An 18,742-nucleotide genomic window follows, 5' to 3' on the forward strand; every position below is an offset into this window, starting at 1 on the left:
CTCCTGGCCTTCCCTCCCCGGGCTGAGGGTGGAGTTACTGCTCAGGACCCTGGGAGCCCCGGGCCGATCTGCCCTGCGCCATCTTTGCGCCTCTCCCGCCGTAGCTCCCAGCTCCGCTGCTTCCCTCCGGGCCTAAGTTTCGCGCCAAATTGTTCCGCACACAAAATGGAGCCCAGACAGGGCGTGGCCTGACGTCACGCACTATAGCCAATCCGCCTCTGCATTCGGCCCTGGAGGTGGGACGCGCGGGATGCAGAGCGGCCCAATCGCTGGCCGTGGTCTCCGGCGGGCCAATAGGAGCGCGCGGTGCGGACGCCAACCACGCCCCTGCTTTTCCCGCGAAAGTCGGCGCGGCGCGAAAGAGGTGCGGGTGCGAGTTGCCGTGCTCGGGTGCAACTGGCTGTGCGCGGTGCCGGGGTGCGTGAGCGTGAGGTGAGCGCAGGTGCGAGCGGCCGTGCGCGGGGCCCCGGGGCCAGGCCGCCCCGCCCCTCCGGCCCGCTCCCGGCCGTCTCCCGCAGCCCTCCCGTCCCCAGGCGCAGCATGTCGGGGTTCGACGACCTCGGCGTCTTCTACAGCGACAGCTTCGGTGCCGAGCCGGGCGGCGATGACGGGCGGGCGCGCAGGGCGCAGCTGCAGCGGCGCTTCCGGGAGTTCCTGCGGCAGTTCCGGGCGGGCGCCGGCTGCTCCTTCACCTACCGGTGTGCGGTGTTCGGGCGGGCGCGAGGGCCCGTGGCGGGTCGACGGCTTCTCCAGCCGCAGGGGTGTGGGGCGTGGGGCGTGGGGCCCGGCACCCACAGCGAGCCTGAGCAGGCTGCCAGCGCTTGCAGCTGCCGCGCGGTTCCGGCGGCTCTGTGGGGCGCGGAGCACCTGGCCCTGCCTGGCCCTCGAGCCCCGCGTTCGGGCCCTCCGCCCTGTCCCGCTGACCTTCCGTGCGTGGCGGCGACTGCAGACGGGCGGTCTGGTGTGAGCTGTGAGTGGCGGCCGTGACCCGTCTTGTTCGCTCACCCGCCCGTTCCCAGTCTGCCCTCTGCGCTCCGGTCTGGGCGTCTGCGCCCGCGCCAGGCCCTGTCCGGTGCCAGGCTGCCCTAGTCTGCTGCTGCACGACCGGCGTCACGTGATGTCCTCACGGGTCTGAGCAGTGACAGCTGAGGGACAGCTGCTGTCTTTCTGGGCCCCAGTTTCCTCACTTTCCTGACAAGGAGCCGTCCCTACCTCTGTTTGTTCATACAGTAGCTGGCCTTGAGGAACGCCAAGCACTGAGGAACGGTGTGAAAGTCACATCTGTTCTCAGAAAGCTCCTGAGCCGGGAAGCCAGGCCTGGAGGCTGGGGAGGCCACATGCTGGCGGCCTCGGGAGGAGCGTGGGCTCACGGATTGGCGCCTAGGGGTTCCCTGGAGAGGAGAGGTGGCGGCCACCGTGCTGTCACAGGGGGGGCTTCAGGGCACACTGCCTGTTAGGACGACTGGACCAGGGTGGGAGGGAGGGAAGGGGCTTGGGCCCAGGACACGTGCAGGTTCTGGGACAGCAGCGCATGAGCTGCTCTCAGTGAAGGCTGCGTCTGGCTGATGGGACAGACATGGTCTGTGGTGCCTTGAGACTCTGGTTGGAGGCCTGAGCCTTTGGTTCCCCAGAGGAAGTTAAAAGAGGGGGTGTCCGGGGCCGGGGATTTAGCTCAGTGGTTTTGCGATCCTTGGTACCAAAAAAAAAAAAAAAAAAAGAGGGGGTGTCCGGAAAACACTGGCTGCTGTCCTGGGGTTCAAGTCCCTCTGCTACCTGTGCCGCCCTGCTGTCCAAGCAGCTATCTCTGGAGGACCCCTTGGGCAGCCAGGCACCTCTGCAGGGCTGACCTGGGACTCGACGGGGTTGGGGTGTGGTGGCTGGGAGAGGGCACTGCAGCCATTGTGGGTTTCCTCTCTGCCCCTTCCTTGCCTTGCAGGGATGAACTCAAGCGCCATTACAACCTGGGGGAATACTGGATCGAGGTGGAGATGGAGGACTTGGCCAGCTTCGATGAGGACCTGGCTGATTCCTTGTACAAGCAGCCAGCAGAGCACCTGGAACTGGTGAGTTGGGCCCAGCCCAAGCCCCCTAGGATGCGCCCTGCCTGTCGCCAATGGCTTGTGCCCTCCTGTGCAGCTGGAAGAAGCAGCCAACGAGGTGGCTGACGAGGTGACCCGGCCCCGGCCTGCGGGGGAGGAGTTGCTCCAGGACATTCAAGTCATGCTCAAGTCAGATGCCAGCCCCTCCAGCATCCGGAGCCTGAAGGTGGGTGCGCTGGGAGACTGCTGCCTTGAGCAGAGGGCCTTGAGACAGGCAGCCCAGCACCAGCAGGGTGGCTCTGACAAGGCAGTCAACCTTTCTGAGCCTGCCTTGTGCCCGAGTGAATTGACTCACTTGGACAGGTGTTCACTGAGCTCACCCCTGGGCGCGGCCTTGAGTTGTTCCTGGAGGAACAACAGGAACTGCATGGTGAACTTCTCTTCTTGGAGTTTGTGTGCAGCAGGGGAGGCTGAGAAACCGGTGCTGCACCCTGCTGAGATCTGAGGTGGCTGATGGGGCAGTGAAAGCAGTCAGGAGAGCAACAGGAAAATGGGGTCTCTAGGAACAACAGAGAGGGCTTCTGAGGAGGCAGCCTGGGGTGGAGAAGGCGGGGGTACAGACAGCGGGGAGAGTGTTTTGGATAAGGGAAGGGCCTTGGCTGGTGCAGACCCTGCAGGCATGGTTCTGTCAAGGCTGTTCGGAGACCAGCACAGAGGCTGAAGGTGAGGCAGGGGCAGGAGAGCAGGCGGGGTGAGCTCATTCACAGGTGGGTGGCAGCCGTGTGCCTGGTACCGACCTTAAGAGGTGGAGCGTGTCCTGGGCTCCCTTCACCACAAGCCGCCCCTGGCTCTTGCAGTCGGACCTGATGTCGCACCTGGTGAAGATCCCTGGCATCATCATCGCAGCCTCTGCGGTCCGGGCCAAGGCCACACGCATCTCCATTCAGTGTCGTAGCTGCCGCAACACCCTTACCAACATCTCCATGCGGCCCGGCCTGGAGGGCTACGCCCTGCCCAGGAAGTGCAACGCGTGAGTGGGTGGCGAGCACACCCCAAGGCTGCTTGGAGGGCCCTCACTGGGCATTGGGTGGGGCGGGCCTGATGGGTGCCGTGTCCCTGCCAGTGCGCCCAGGGCTGACCTCTGAGGGGCACAGCATTGGGAAGCAGCATGGTGCTGACCATGTCCTGTGTGGCCCTGCAGCCCGAGAGCACAGCCAGACTCCGTGCTGCACAGAGGCTGAGCCTGTGGGCCCTCAGCTTGCAGAACCTAGAACATTCAGTGCCTGGCCCCTTACAGGGCCCTCGGCCTCTCTCTCTGCCCTGCTGCCCGCCTGCAGTGTGTATACCTTGTCCCGTGTCCCCATCGGTCTGCTCTTCGCTCACCTGCCAGCCAGGTGGCTCTTGATGCTGCAGATGTGTGGCCCTTCATGCTCCACTCTGGCCACGTCTGCCTCCCTCCCTTCGGCCCACGGCAAGGCTGCCTCCTCACCCTGCCCCCACCGCCTGTCCACCTGTCCTTTAGTCTCCTCCATCCCATGGGGATACCCGCCAGTCTCTCTCTTGTTTCTTTCTTTTCTTTTTCTGGGTAACACATCCTTGTCATTTATTATAATTACGAGGGTGATCAAAATATATGGTGAATGTTTAAAATTTTATTAAATTAGGAGACAGTTTGCTGCGAATACCTTTCAGAGTACTGTATCATTTGTGCCACTTTGTGAAGCAGTTCTGGAAGTCCTCTTGTGAATGAATGTCTTTATGAGGTATGATTAAAAAATACAGCAAAGTTTAGCCGCCTGCTGCGTAAGCGTAAGGACCTGAGTTCGATCCCCGGTACCAAAAAAAAAAAAAGTACAGTGAAAGGGCTGGGAATTTACCTCAATGATGCGGTTGCCTGCCTTGCAAGTGCAAGGTCCTGAGTTTGATCCCTTGTACTGAAAAAAACAGTGAATGCTGCTGCCCAGCACTATCCAGCAGGCTCATGAGAATATGATACCATGTTGTCATCCACCATACTGACCAGATCTGGCACTAACTTCTGGCTCCTCCCCAATGACCACGAAAGGTGAATGTTGTGAATTGATTCAGGATATTGAGGCAGCCACAACAGTTGCAACTAAAGACACAAGAGAGGACTTCAGAGCTGCTGCAGAAAGTGCCAAGGACCATAGGATCAGTGTGTTCAAACAGGGGGAGCATTTTCAGGGGAACTAATGAGAATGTGTTACTGCAATATAATTTTTTGTTTGAGACAGGGTCTCTATGGAGTCCAGGCTGGCCTTGAACTCAACTATGTAGCGGAGGCTGGGCTCAGACTCAGTGATCCTCCTGCCTCAGCCTCCCACATGCTGGGATTATGGGCTTGTGGCACCAGGCCTGGCTCTGTAATATGTTTAAGAAAGACCTTAAACGTTCACTGTGCATTTTGACCATAGGCCCTATTTTTTCATTCTCTCCTGACCAGAAGCTCGTTCCATAGAACAGGGCCTCTGTGTTTTCCTGGTGTACCTGCTCCCACAGCGGCACCTGGCTTTGCTGCAGAATTGGGTGTGCTGCTGTGCCGTTGTGGATAGGCTTTATTACACAGGGTGTGTCCAGCAGGCCTAGCCTCTCCCTGCCGTGTGAGTGGGTAGTGAGGGCTTTCCCTGGGGGACGCTGAGCCCTGGTCCCGGGGCCTGGCCTGTGCCTTGCCTGGCCCCTCATGGAGGAGCCCCGCCTGCTTGATGCACTGTGCACCTGTCCCCAGCCTGTCCAGGACCTCAGTCGCCAACCCTGGGACAGATGGGCCCCACCCTTTGGTTCTCAGGCGGCTATGGAGACCTCCTTGCCCCGCAGGGACCAGGCTGGCCGCCCCCGGTGCCCACTGGACCCGTACTTCATCATGCCCGACAAGTGTAAGTGTGTGGACTTCCAGACCCTGAAGCTGCAGGAGCTGCCGGACGCTGTGCCACACGGTGAGATGCCTCGGCACATGCAGCTCTACTGCGACAGGTGAGGCCATGCACTCCCCGCCCTGGCCTCGGGAGGCCCAGTGAGCCCGTTAGTACAGGGCTGGGCTGTGTTCCTCTTCGGCTCATCAGTACCAGGCCACCAGCCGCTGCCCAGCAGGAGAAGAGGGTGCCAGGCACTGGGCCTGGGCCCTACCTGGGTGTTCTCAGCTAGGGTTGCCGGTGCCTGCTGGTTTTGTTTTTTTGAGATAATGTCTCCCTGTGTGGTTCAGGCAGGCCTTGAACGCACTTTGTAGCCAGATTGGCATGGAACTCGTGATCCCCCTGCCTCAGCCTCCTGAGTGCTGGGACTAGAGTCGTGCGCCAGCACCCTGGGCCCCAGTGTATTCTGCGGGAGCACTTTTCTGGGGAGTAGCCTGCAGCTTTCCTGAGTTCCTCTGGGGAGGTGAAGCCTGCAGGGCTCTTTCCTAGTCAGGCAGGGGAATGCGGACGGTCTGCATCCTCCCGTGGGGAGCCCTGAAAAGGCAGAAACGGGTGAGGGCAGGCTGGTGGGTGGCAGCAACGGCGTCCCGCGGAGACGATGCTGTCACCCACTGGTTCCGCAGCAGTCGGGGCAGTCAAAGCGGCTTCATCACCTCCCAAGCTCAGGTGCAGCGGCCTCCCGGGCTGAGGTCACAGCCAGTGCCCTCGGTGCAGCGTGGGCCTGGGGGCCTTGGAGCCTGCTGTGTCCCCGTGCTTGTCCAAGAGGAGCTGAAAGGCTTCCCCCGAGCCGGCTTCGGGCCTTGGGCATGGGCAGCCCCAGTGGGGCGGTGCGGGCGGGGCCTCTGGAGGGCTGGGCTGCACGCTCCCCTCAGCAGGCTGCGCCCTGACCGCTGTGGGGCTCTGCGGCCACTGTGATGAGGCAGGGCTGGCGCCAACTTGGGGCAAGAGCGGCCTGGCCTGGCCATGTGCTCACTGCCGCTCCTCTCCTCACCCTTGATGCAGGTACCTGTGTGACAGGGTTGTCCCTGGGAACAGGGTCACCATCATGGGCATCTACTCCATCAAGAAGTTGGGCCTGAACTCCAGCAGAGGCCGTGACAGGGTGGGCGTGGGCATCCGGAGCGCCTACATCCGAGTCCTGGGCATCCAGGTGGACACGGACGGCTCTGGTGAGTGGGGGCAGGGCCCGGGAAGCGGGCAGCGCACCACCTCACGGGTGGCCCGGCACCCTCTTGTGTCCTGAGCTTGTGCCTATGGCTTCTAGCTGTGACCCTGCACTGAGGGCATTGGCTTGAACTCAGGCTCGGGGTCGGAGGACTCTGTGCAGAGGTGGACCCTGCTGCCTGGGTCCAGGCTGGGCTGTGGGCCGAGCGGAGCTCCTGACTCACACAGCTCCCTCCTGTCCAGGCCGCAGCTTTGCCGGGTCTGCGAGTCCACAGGAGGAGGAGGAGTTCCGGCGTCTGGCCGCCCTCCCCAATGTCTACGAGGTCATCTCCAAGAGCATTGCCCCCTCCATCTTTGGGGGCATGGACATGAAGAAGGCTATTGCCTGTCTGCTCTTCGGGGGCTCGCGGAAGAGGTGAGGCCAGGGCACAGGTGACCTGGCGCACAGGACAGCAATCAGGGTGGGCAGCACCACCAGTGTCCAGGCCCTCAGCCTGCTGCCACTCCCCAGCTGCTGTCCGCAGTCCTCGGTCCCCCGGGTCGGGGTCCCCACCTCAGAGAAGATGCAGAGGCAGCAAGAGCGTGGCCTGGTGGTGCCGTTTGCTCACCGGGCCGCTGTGGAGGAGAGAGGCCTTCTTTCGGAGCCTGGTTCCCAGGGAGTGGAGCGGGTAGAAGACACCTGGTGTCCTTCAGAGGCCCTGAAGTAACAGGAGTGTAGACAGTAAACAGTGGCGACCTTGCTCTCACCGGGCCTGTGGCCTGTCATCCCAGTGCCATCTGCCTTCCCCTCCCTGCCCTGGGATGCAAGTGCTGCCCTCGTTCACTCTCCGTCGTTGGCCAGGGAGCCAGAGCCAGTACAAGCGTGGCTCCCAGCCCAAGCCCTGTCTCCTGCCTGCTGTGGCTCATGAGAGGTTGGGATTGGCTGCCAGTGCCATTCTGGTGACCACTGCGCCTCAGCCTCCTGTGGTTCTCACCCTGCCCACCTGCCAGGCTCCCTGATGGGCTCACTCGCCGAGGGGACATCAACCTGCTGATGCTGGGGGACCCAGGGACGGCCAAGTCCCAGCTCCTGAAGTTTGTGGAGAAGTGCTCTCCCATTGGGGTGAGTGGCCAGGTCACCAGGACACCTTCCTCACCCCGTGACTGTGGTCCGGGGTGGAACTCACAGGCAGTACGGGTTTGGGGTCAGGAGCAGTAGGCTGGGAGTCATTCTAGGGTTTGGATCTCTTCTGCCGAGTCCCTGGCCGTGCATTTGAGGGCCCCGGTCTTGCTGAGTGGCAGTTTGCTGAATGATGGCAGTGGTGACGCATATTCACCTGCTGTGGGCACTGCAACCTGGTCATTCACAGGCACCTGAGCAGTGAGATGGGAGTGCAGTGCGAGGACCAGGTCCTCGGGGCGTTGGCCAGGGGCCTGGGCACTCTTCATGGGGCGAGGACACCAGCACTGGCTGTGGCCAGGGGATCGCACTGCAGAGGGGTGGGGCTGGGCGTTTGGATGGAGGCTTCCGTAGCCACATCTAGGGCCAAGGGAGGATTCCAAGTTTGGGCCCAGCCCATCAATAACGGGCTGAAGTTTATAGCTCATTGCAGAGGCCCTGGGTTTAATCCCCAGTGCCACAAAAGTAAGATAAAAATGGAATAAGAGACGGGAAGTTCATTTTCATCACCTGTCTTGCTGAGCGTGGCTTCACATTACTGCCACTGGTGTGCAATGCCGGGGATTGAGCCCAGCGTCGCTTGCCTGCCCTGCCCTGCCCTGTCCTGCTGCTGAGCTGCACCCCAGCGTGAAAGATCATGAGCTCCTGTGCCTGTGTGGTAGCTCCACGTCTTTATGGTTGCGTGGCTCACCCACAGGCATCTCAGGTGTGTGGTTTTGAGGGCTCAGGGCAGCACGTGTGTCGCAGGTCTGTGTGCACAATAAGACAGGACCTGTGTGGGGCGGCCTTCCAGGCCCTCCCGGCCCTGGGCAGTTTGTAGGAGCATCACCTGCTCTGGGCCTCTGCTCCCCACACAGGGCTGTGTTCGCAGGACATTTAGGCCACGTTGGGACCCTTCTCTCGGCTCTGTGTGCTGGTTCTGCCCTTGGCCTTGCTGTGAACCTGGAGCTGGATCTGTGCGGCCCTGACTCTGCCCTCCCCACAGGTGTACACGTCGGGGAAGGGCAGCAGTGCGGCTGGCCTCACAGCCTCCGTGATGAGGGACCCCTCCTCCCGGAACTTCATCATGGAGGGAGGGGCCATGGTCTTGGCTGACGGTGGGGTTGTCTGCATTGATGAGTTTGACAAGGTGAGTGGTGGGCGGGTAGTGGCCAGATGCTGGCACCTTGGTCTTGCGGGACTGGGCTCTGTGGCCTCCAGGGCATGCCTGACATGTCACCTCCAAACTGTGACTGGCGAGTGGCATAGCCTCTCAGCCTCGGTTTCTGCGCCTGGAGACTAAGGAGAGGTTGGCCAATCCCACAAGGTTGTCACCATGGTGGGAGATGACCCCTTTCTTGCCCTGGCCCAGCAGAGTCTGCCGGAGTGGTGGCTGTTGCTGATTTTCCTGCCACCACTGCCCCTGCCTGGGCGAGTCTGACAGTCGTTTGTCTGCTCCCGGCAGATGCGAGAAGATGACCGTGTGGCCATCCACGAGGCCATGGAGCAGCAGACCATTTCCATTGCCAAGGTGAGCTCCTTCCTGACCTGCCCGGGCCCAGCCTGTGCTCCCTCCTTGGCCGCTTCGGGGTGCACTCCATCGTGCCTACCCAGCCACGTGATGGTGGCAGTGGCAGGCCTACGTGTGTGTGTAAGAAGGGCCCACCTCGGGGTTCTTGGTGACCTCTGTCCCTTGCAGGCTGGCATCACCACCACCCTGAACTCGCGCTGCTCCGTGCTGGCTGCTGCCAACTCAGTGTTTGGCCGCTGGGATGAGACGAAGGGGGAGGACAACATCGACTTCATGCCCACCATCCTGTCCCGCTTCGACATGATCTTCATCGTCAAGGACGAGCACAATGAGGAGAGGGACGTGGTGCGTCCCCGGGGCTGAGTGGGCCGATAGTAGGGCCGGAGGAAGTGGCTGTGGTGGCTGTCAGCAGAGTGTCAGAGGGGCCTGCAGGGCTCTGGGGACCCGGGCAACCCAGTGTGCCCTCTGCCTCCCAGATGCTGGCCAAGCACGTCATCACACTGCACGTGAGCGCACTGACGCAGGCGCAGGCCGTGGAGGGCGAGATGGACCTGGCCAAGCTGAAGAAGTTCATTGCCTACTGCCGTGCGTGAGTGCTGCCCGCGGCCCTGCCCACCTGCCCCACTGGCACCGGCCTGCGTTCTGAGCCGCACCACCCGCCTCTTTCCCCGTCTCTGTGCAGCCTAGGATTTCGGGCGGTCTCACAGACCCCTGGAGTTGGCTCTGCCTTGTGACTTCGGACAGGTCACTCAGCCTTGCTGAGTCTGTCTCCCCAGGTTGAGCGCCGTAGGGCTTTGTAATGCTTGTGCGTGATAATGAGCAAGCGCCTGAGGGCTCCCTCCCTGTCCCAGGTTCCAATTGCTGCTCGCTTGGGTTCCAGTCACAGTCCTTGTATGCGTAGTATTTTTGTTGTGCAAGGCATGACACTGAGTGTGTTGTATATAATGAGCTTTAACTCCTCTGAACCTCAGAGGTTAGGTGGCTAGGTGTACTCTTGTCCGTTTTACCGTTGGGGAAACTGAGGCAAGGAAGGTAAGTAACCTGTGGAAGGTAGTGGAGACAGGCTGTGAATGAACCTGGGTGCCCCGTGCTGCTCACCCCAAGAGCAGAGACCCAGGCCACTCCCTGGGAGCAGGCAGGTGCTGAGCCCCCAGAGACCTTGGGGTGCTGAGTCTGGGCTTCCCTCTGGCAAGGCCCTGGTGGCCTCATTCTTAGGTTGCTTTCTCATCTCCAGCTTCCCTAATGTGGTCATCAGTTCCCAGCCCGGCCGGTGGGGTGGTAGGGGGAGTGGGCGGAAGGAAGAGGCGCTGCTCCTCAGACCCGCCTCAAGGCTGCCTGTGTGGGCCTCCGCTGTGGGCTCCGTGCCGCATGACAAGGCAGAGGAGGGCCTCACGCTGCAGCACCTGGCGCCACCCACTTCCCATCAGTGGCCCGGCCATCCTCGCTTGGGGTCTCTGGCACCTGCTCAGAGCCAGCCTGGGTTTGGTGCAGTCTCCAAAGGGGCGCTCAGAGCGGGAGGTCTGGGCATGGTGGCGCCCCGCCCCGCGCCCTGGCCCACACTGGGGTCCCGTCCTGCAGGAAGTGTGGCCCCCGGCTGTCTGCGGAGGCCGCAGAGAAGCTGAAGAACCGCTACGTCGTCATGCGGAGCGGTGCCCGGCAGCACGAGAGGGACAGTGACCGGCGCTGCAGCATCCCTATCACCGTGCGGTGCGCGGAGGGCCTCCCGGGGTCAGGCTGGGCTGGGCTGGGGCCGGGCCCACTCCGCCTGCTGGGTTCCTGCCTGGGATCTGCTTTCTGCCTCTGGCTGTCCGTGCGGGTGTCGGGCTACAGTGATGAGGCGCTGGTCAGTCCCGGGTTTGGCTCTGGAGTGGCAGACTCCCGGGTAGCCTTCACAGACGTGGAGTTTATGCCCAGTGCGGACGTGTGACGCTGGCCGGCCGGCCGGCATCCTCCTTGGAAGGCACTGGCAGCTGGGCACCAGCAGAGCCACCCTAGCCTTGGCCCAGCCAACTACTGGGGCTTCAACTGTTGCCTCTACATTCAGGGCAGTGAGGCAAGAAGGAAAACAGGGCTTAGCACTTCAGGACATTCCCTGATGTCACACACAGTGGCTGGACTTGAAACCTGCTGGCCACAGCCCAGGCTCGGGCCAGGAGGTGTGCTTTAGCAGGCAGTCTCCCGCCCTGGGTGTGCTGGGCCGTCCTGAGCACCCATGGTCCCGCAGGCAGCTGGAGGCCATCGTGCGCATCGCAGAGGCCCTCAGCAAGATGAAGCTGCAGCCCTTTGCCACGGAGGCGGACGTGGAGGAGGCCCTGAGGCTCTTCCAGGTGTCCACGTTGGACGCCGCCTTGTCGGGCACCCTGTCTGGTGAGTGGGTGCTGGTCAGGCCTGGTGCCGATGTGCGGGTGGCCGTGGAGTGGCCTCCCCGTACCTGCCCTAAACCTCAGTGCTCCTCAGGGTGGGAGGAAGTGGCTTCTTTCAGGAGTTAAGTGACTTCTGGTCCCTTGCACCCTGGAGGAGAGGGCCAGCGTCCAGAGGCCCTCATGTGGGGTCTCACTTTACCCGCAGCCCGCTCCTGGTTTGGAGAGGTTGGCCTTCCTTAGGCAAGCACTGGTGGGCAGCCCTGGGGCTGCTCCGTCCCTCCCCTGGCACAGGGATGGGGTAATCCCCGGGGCTGCGTGGTGCTGGGGCAAAAGCTGGCCAGTGGCATATTCCAGCTGAGGCCAGGAGAAGGGAGAGGGGAGATGACACAGGCAGCAGGCCAGGTGGGCCCTATGCTCTGCCCATCTGCAGGGGAGCAGCCTGGTCAGCAGGGCAGCTGCCCACAGCCAGAGCTGGCGGGCACCCTGAGCCCACCCATGTGCTGAGTGCTCCTGGGCCCCGCCCTCCCTCCCGGTCACTCGTGGTTCCGAGCTCCTGTCCAGTCTGCCCCAGGAAGTTGTTCCTGCGGTCACCTGGCTGGCTGGGCTCCACGTGCCAGAGCTGCCTGACCTTGTTGGTGACTGTCACCCCAAGACGACATGTACCCTCTGTCAGCGAGCACAGCCTTGTTAGGGTCACCCAGTCAGCCCTCAGACCTGGCCTGCCCTCCCCCTGCCCCTGCTCTGCCCCTGGGCTTTCGAGCCAGCTCTGTCCCTGCCTCTACCAGAGCATCCTCGCCCTTGCTGTCCCCGGCCTCGTGTTCCTTCTCTAACCCTGGGCTCCTGGCCTCCCCAGGGGTGGAGGGCTTCACCAGCCAGGAGGACCAGGAGATGCTGAGCCGCATCGAGAAGCAGCTCAAGCGCCGCTTTGCCATCGGCTCCCAGGTGTCTGAGCACAGCATTGTGCAGGACTTCACCAAGCAGGTGGGCCCTCCCCCGGGCAGGGCCTGGGTGGGGCACGGGTGTCCTTCAGCTCAGCAGTCACCCCTCTTGGGGCAGGCTTCATCCTTCCCTAGATACACTTCCTGCAGGGCCAGGAGGCTGGCTGGTTATTACTGTGGTGGTACTGGGGATTGGACCTGGACCTGTGCACTGAGCTGCAGCCCCTCGAGCCTGGTCTGTGGGTGAACTGCAGAGCTTAGGTTTAGGAATGACCAGAGTCCAGGGATAGGGTCATGGCTTTCATCCCAGCTCTGCTGCTGCTTGCTGTGTGACCTCAAGCAGGCAGTTAGGCTCTGTGGCTCAGTTTCTTCCTCTGTAAAATGGAGACAATCCTGTACTGTACTGGGTGTGGCGGGGAGAGCTGAGGCAGGTGAAGGCCTGTGGCAGAGCCTGGTGACAGTGGGCACTCAGGACGCTCGCTCCCTTCCTGTGGCCAGGGAGGCCAGTGCAGAAGCCTGGAGTCTGCTGGGTATGGCCACCCCTGCATCTGTCCTGTGCTCTGTGCCCACAGAAGTACCCGGAGCATGCCATCTACAAGGTGCTGCAGCTCATGCTGCGCCGAGGTGAGGTCCAGCACCGCATGCAGCGCAAGGTCCTTTACCGCCTCAAGTAAGGACGTCGTGCCACCTCGTGGGGGCCTCTCCCCACCCTGCCTTCCAGCACCACCTGCTTCCTGCCCTGTGCTGCTCTCCGCCTCTGGACCACTGCCCCACACTAGCTGGGCATGTGCTTGGAGGACTGATAATAAAGATGCTGTGTAGGGTCCCTGAGGGCTACTGTACCTCGTGACCTGTCCCCGCCTGTCCTTGGTGGCTGGGTGGATGTGGGCGGGAGCAGGCGTGGGAGCCCACAGACTGGCTGAGCTGGGCCCATGCAGCCTCCCCTCAGGTCCTTGACATCGTGCCACAGGTTCTTCTGTGTCCAGTGGGCAGGGCGAGGCCAGGTGTTCCCAGCCGAGTGCAGGAGAGCTCCAGTATGTTGACCGAGCCTGCACCCGGCCTGTGTGCTAGAGCGAGAGCCAGTAACCGCCACCGACTCCCCATGCTTTTCTGCACCTCGGTGTCCTGGTCTGCAGGCAGCTGACACAGTCCCTGTCTCTGGAGTGGAGCTGAGGGTCCTCAAGAGCTCAGCCAGGGCCCGCAGGGTAGCCAGGCGTGTGGCAGGATGCAGTGGCATTTGCTGTCCAGGGATGTGGATTCTGGCAGGCCTTAGAGCAGGGGGTGGGGACTCTTGTGACCTCCTCCCAGGCAGGCCACCCCCAAGCTGTGTGGCCATGGGACGGGGCACTTGGAGCTGACAGGAACTTCCCCAAGTCCAGGAGGGCCAGGGTCAGAGGAAGCCCACAGCATTTCATTTTGGCTGTTAACTTTTTTTTTTTTTTGGTGGTACTGGGGATCGAACTCAGGACCTTCCGCTTGCCAGGCAGGCACAGCGCCCCTGAGCTACATCCCCAGCCCTTGGTGGTTAACTTTTTTACAACATGGAAATACATAGTATGTAAACTATGAGTTTATATTTTGTTTTTTGAAATCTAGAATTCATGAAATTAAGGAAAATAAAATATCTGATCTTTGGAAATGCAGTCTCAAAATCTGAACTTAGAAACATTAAAACACTTTGTAATGTGCTTTCAGCAGGCAGTCTTTAAAAAAAGGAAGACCCAGGCTGCATGTGGTGGCATACTGTGTCATCCTGGCACTTGGATGCTGAGGCAGGAGGATTGCCATGTGTTTGAGGCCAGCCTGAGCTACATAGTGAGACCCTGTCTCAAAGATCCATGGGAAGAATGGGAGGAGGGACTGCATCTAAGCACACGGCGGCGCAGTCCGTGTTCGTCACAAGTTGGTCCTGTGCCGAGATTACAGCTGCTCAGCTTCCTGCCTCTGCTTAGGGGAGACGACGGCCTGCCCGCTGAGCAGCGGAGTCCTCTGACTCTTGCGCCTTTGTTGTGCCCTTGGGCTCGGAAGGGGTGTGTTCTTGTCTGGGTGAGAGCCTGTGTCTGCGTCCAAGGTGCCATCCCTGGGGCACTGCTGAGGGCCCTGTGAGACCCCCTGGCTCTGCTGGGTGAGTGAGGCTTGGGAGGGAGGGCTGGGCCGAGGGCAGGACCCTAGCCTGGCAGGCCAGCTGCCCTTGGGGTGCAGCAGGTCCTCCTGCGGGCTGTGAGGGGTCCTGGGCCCAGCCCCAGCCCCAGCCAGCCCGAGCTGGCCTCGAAGGGAACAACCGAGAGGGTCAGCTTTCCTGTGGTGCCTCACCCTTGTCCGCCTCTGCTGTGCCCCTCGCTTCCCCCTCACTCACCAGGGCCGCTGCTGGTGTGTCGTCTGCCTGGCCTGGCTCCCCCGCAGCCCAGCAGACCAGAGGGTTAGCAGCCCGGGTGGTCCCTGCACGGTGCCTGGGGGCGAGGCAGCAGGCTCAGACGCGCTCCCCTGCCCTCCCCTGCCCTCCCCTGCCCAGCCCCTGTGCTCTGTTCCTTTTCCTCCCTGGGAAAGGGGGTGTCCAGAGGGCCTCAGCAGCCCCGACTTGGCTGAGTGGCAGGGTGGGCGGGATGGTGAGTCGGGCGGGGGTGTTGCAGACAGCACACGGCCCTGACTCAGGCCCCGCAGCTTGCAGGAGCCCCCACTGCCCTCGTGCCTTGGGCCCTGCATGGGCCACGGGAAGGAAAGCCAGGCCGAGCTTGCGGGGAGGGAGCTGGCTCCTGGGAGGGCGGGCCGGTGCCCTGGACTCAGGTCAGTGTCCCTGTGCGTCCCTCTCTAGTGAGGGATCGGCCCGCACCAGTGAGCCCTCCTGGGCCCCTCGGCCTGGTCCTTCGCCCGCGGTTGTTGGAAAAGGGCTCTGGGTGTGTGGAGGACAGTGCCCATGAGGGGGCGCCAGAGCACCAGACACCCGGCCACAGCCTTCCCACATCCTCAAGTGCCTTGGGTTCGCTGCTGGCCCTGACAGGCCGCAGAGGGCGCCCAACACAGACAGTTGTCGCTGTTGGGGGAAGGAGCCTCCCCGCCCCGACTTCAGATGGGGAAGCCAAGGCGCAGCCCCGGTTGTACCCCAGCAGCAAGTGCAGCTGAGAGCCAAAGCCAGGGGCCTCTGGACCCGAGTGTTAGAACAAAGGCTTAGAAGTCTGGACTGGGAGCTCTTAGCCAAGTGAGATGCGCACGTGTGATCTGTGCGCGCAGGTTTGTGGGCATTGCGTCGTGTGGGTGGGTGTGCGGGTGCCTTGTTTGGCTTGGTGGTACAGGTGTGAAGACAGCAGTGACGGCTGGCCCTCAACTCCCGCAGCCCCGGCCTCCGTTTCCCTCACCGATGGGGCTGAGTGAGTGACAGTTTGCTGGGTCTTCTGGTGATGCAGGAATCCTGGGGTTAGGTGCGGTCCCCCTGCCTGGCCCCTGGCCTTGCTGTGACAGTCAGGGTGACTGAGATTGTTCCCCACTCCCATTTGTACCCCCAGAGCCCCCCAAGAAGGGGCTGGTGGCACTTGGGGGTCTCCTTGAGCTCACTCCCCACTGTCGCCTTCAGAGCAGCCCAGCTGCGCTGGGGGCCACGTCTGTCTGTCCCAGAGGTGCCAGGTCCCCAGGAGGTGCGGGCACTGTGTCCAGGCTTCCTGCCCCCGAGGGAGGCAGAGGCCTCACTGGAAGGCCTGGGTATGGTGGCCTCGCCGGACAGCGCCTGGTGCAGCTGCCTCTGGTCGCCGAGGCCTGGGTGCTGGCTGCCCCCGTCACGGGCCTCGTTGGGCGGGCTGCAGCTCCCTCCTGCGTGTCCTGTCCTCATCAGTGGAGTTTCAGGTCTGCCCAGCATGGAGCAGGCCCCACACGCTTATCTGGCACCGTTGGCTAAAACCTACCGTCCCCTCTCCTGGGCCACCGAGGGTCCCTGCCTCCAGAGAAGCGGGGGGATGGCTGCAGCCCACGGAGTGGGTGGTCAGCTTCAGGAATGCAGGCCAATCCCCTGGCTCCTTGCCTTGTGATGGGTGGGGGGAGCAGAGCCTCCCCGTGTTTTACACCCTTGTCACTCAGCTCAGTGTCACGGGTCCTGACTGGTGCAGAGCGGGGAAGAGGGTTATGACAGCACCTTTGTCTCCCGGTCTCTGGCAGTAGTCAGGAGAGGGGCAGGTATCACTCTGGTGCTCTGCTCGCCCTCTCCCACTTCCTGCCTGCCTGGGTCTGTCTCCCCATTGGTTCCTCCCAGGAGACGCGGTGGCGGCACCCGCAGGTCTGTCCCTGTCACGGGGCAGCAGGTCTTGGCGATGACCAGGGCCGACGTGCCTGGCGTGGGGTGCGCTCTCTGCGAGCATGCCTGCTGCTGCTGTTTTACCTCATTCGGCTGAATGTGCCAGGCAGCCGGCAGCCGCAAGGTTCCTGGACACTGGGAACTGGGAGAGCAGACCTTGCCCTTTGCATCGTGGGTGAGGGACCCAGAGAGGGGGTACATGCTGCCGAGGTGGGCACCAGGTGCAGTGGGGGCTGCGGCCGGTTACGCAAGCCCACCGGGGAGCTGGGGCGCTGTTTGGATAGCTCTGTGCTCGGCCCCCACACGTAAAGTGCTCCTCAGCAGCAGGGCTGCAGGGAAGAGCACAGCCAAGTCTGGGAGCTCTGCCTGGGTCCCATTGCCAGCCCTGGTGCCTGTTCAGTCTGGGCCCGGCCTGGCCCGGCCTGGCCTCCTCTGCCTGTAGGGGTAGAGGGCAGGCTGGGCTCCATGAGGATAGAGACGGGGTCAGAGAGTGGTCAGGATGGCTGGGCAGGTGCCGAGGGCGGGCTGCATTCCTGGCTGATCTCTCATCGCCCCGTCTTCCCCCTCCAAGAGGAAGGGCCCCATGAAGGCCTGGTGTGTGGGTCCCAGGCGCATTCCCTCGGCACAAGAAGACCCTGCCAGTATCGGATTGCCGTCCTGTGCCACGCACAGACAAGGCCAGGGAGGCATGCGCCTTGCTCATGGACACAGCCTGCTCGGGGGTCCCCAGGCTGAACCCAGGCCCTGTCTCCTCGTGTGGCACCATGCTCCATTTGGGGCCGCAGGGCCCTGGTGGGTGGGAAGTTCCAAGGGTGAAGTTGCCGTTGCTGGTTGTGTAACTGCTTCTGTCCTCCCTCCCTGCCCTATCCTGGTGGGCAGGACCCACAGCGGGCAGGTGGTGGTGAAGGGAGGTGTCTCAGCCACTTTCTTATGGCCTGGACACAGTACCCAGGACCTACAGCTGAAAGGGGAGGTTTATTCTGCTTCCCATGTTTAATCCGTGGTTGGCTACCTCCAAGGCAGGACTCGCGGCGGAAGGGTCTGGTGGGGAGAGCAGTCCAGCCTGGCAGAGAGAAGGGAGAAACGGGAGAGAGACGCCTCCTTCCAGGCCCTGCCCCAGTGACCGGTCACCTCTCCCACGGGACCTCTAATGCAGTCACTGTCCAGGAGCTCCACCTGTAAGCAAGGAGATGAGGCCCTTGGGGAACACCGAGGTCGAACCCTAATGAGAGGCTTCAGCTCTTCCGCCAGCAGGATGCGGGCTGGACACAGCTCCTGGCCTCCTTTCCTCTTTCAGGCAGAGTACCGAGCTGGGCCCCAGGGCAGGTCCAGGCTGCACTTGGTAACGTGTGTGGGTCCCAGGGGCAGCAGCCCTGGGACCTGAGGCCTGTCCTGGGTACTCTTTCCTTCCCTCTCCCGCTCCCCTCCCTCCCTGGGCCTCTGTCTCCCACTCTCAGGAGCCTGTTACCAGAAGTACGGCCTTGCTCAGGCTCATGGGGGCACTGCATCCCTGATTGGAACGTTGTGGGAGACCCCGAGCCAGGGACTCAAGCTAAATTGGGCCAGAACCCAACCTGCAGGACCCGGGAGACAATGGCTATTTGCTGTTTGAAGCTAAGTTTGGGGCACATATGGCCTCCAGTCGTAGACAGTGTCACATGACCCGCTTGGCTGTCACCCCTGCCTCCCATCTCCGTCCCTGGGTCCAGCCCGAGTCCAGGCCTCGTCTACTGGCTGAAAGTCTGGCCTTGAAGTCCCTTCACCCTCTCGGGCTCATTTCCCCTTGGTTAGAGTTCATGGGAAGCACAGTGCACCTGCCCAGGGCAAGGCCATCCTGTTCTCCGTCCCATCCGACCTTTGTACTATGGAGTAAAGTGGGGACAGGCCTGACAGCCCAGGTGGCAGATGGGACCAGGGCAAGAACCAGCAGGGACGGAGCTGGGCCTGGGTCCCCCCAGCTGCAAGGCAGCCTGGGCCAGGACAGGGCTCCCAGGATTTGAGTGCATTAGGCCCCTTCTGTCCAAGCACATGCCCTCCACCGGAAGCCCCGTGCCTGCGAGCCCCAGGCTGTCCTGTAACCTGAGCGTCACTGCTCTGTCCCAGGCTGAACATGGAGACGAGTCTTTGGAGAGGGACTGGGTGGGGCCCCCAGGGGCTTAGGGTCCCTGGGTCCCTGATGCTCAGCTGTTCCTAGTCTGTTTCAGCCTGATCTGAAGGCCCATAGCTTTCTTCACAGCGTGGGACAAGGTCCCTGGACGTGGCAGCCCTCCCCTCAACCAGGGCAGAACCTGCTCTTCCTCAGGGCCAGAGCCGTGGACAGACCTGGAGCTCTGAGACAGATGGCTCTGCTTACGCTGCCT

General features: G+C 62.3%; 1 protein-coding gene across 3 annotated transcripts; it reads left to right on the forward strand.

Moving 5' to 3' along the window:
* Positions 1 to 110: 110 nt before the first annotated feature.
* Positions 111 to 13,742, forward strand: Mcm5 (minichromosome maintenance complex component 5). 3 transcript variants are annotated; one of them, XM_004844760.4, is made up of 17 exons: positions 320 to 432; positions 534 to 698; positions 1,937 to 2,063; positions 2,137 to 2,265; positions 2,897 to 3,069; positions 4,875 to 5,030; positions 5,972 to 6,138; positions 6,377 to 6,548; positions 7,124 to 7,235; positions 8,278 to 8,421; positions 8,737 to 8,802; positions 8,971 to 9,147; positions 9,279 to 9,391; positions 10,381 to 10,509; positions 11,027 to 11,169; positions 12,019 to 12,146; positions 12,676 to 13,742. In XM_004844760.4, the coding sequence occupies exons 2-17, from the start codon at positions 541 to 543 to the stop codon at positions 12,775 to 12,777; spliced, it is 2,196 nt and encodes a 731-aa protein (XP_004844817.2). In that variant the 5' UTR covers positions 320 to 432; positions 534 to 540; the 3' UTR covers positions 12,778 to 13,742. The 3 variants fall into 3 exon arrangements, with proteins under 3 accessions (XP_087048906.1, XP_004844817.2, XP_021113986.1); XM_087192780.1 differs by lacking the exon at positions 534 to 698 and having other exon boundaries at positions 111 to 432; XM_021258327.2 differs by lacking the exons at positions 320 to 432; positions 534 to 698 and adding an exon at positions 790 to 970.
* Positions 13,743 to 18,742: the final 5,000 nt, after the last annotated feature.

The sequence above is a fragment of the Heterocephalus glaber genome, unplaced genomic scaffold (genome assembly GCF_053883595.1).
Source record: "Heterocephalus glaber isolate CG9 unplaced genomic scaffold, H.glaber_assembly_v1.0 deba00001572, whole genome shotgun sequence".
Lineage (NCBI taxonomy): Eukaryota > Metazoa > Chordata > Mammalia > Rodentia > Bathyergidae > Heterocephalus > Heterocephalus glaber.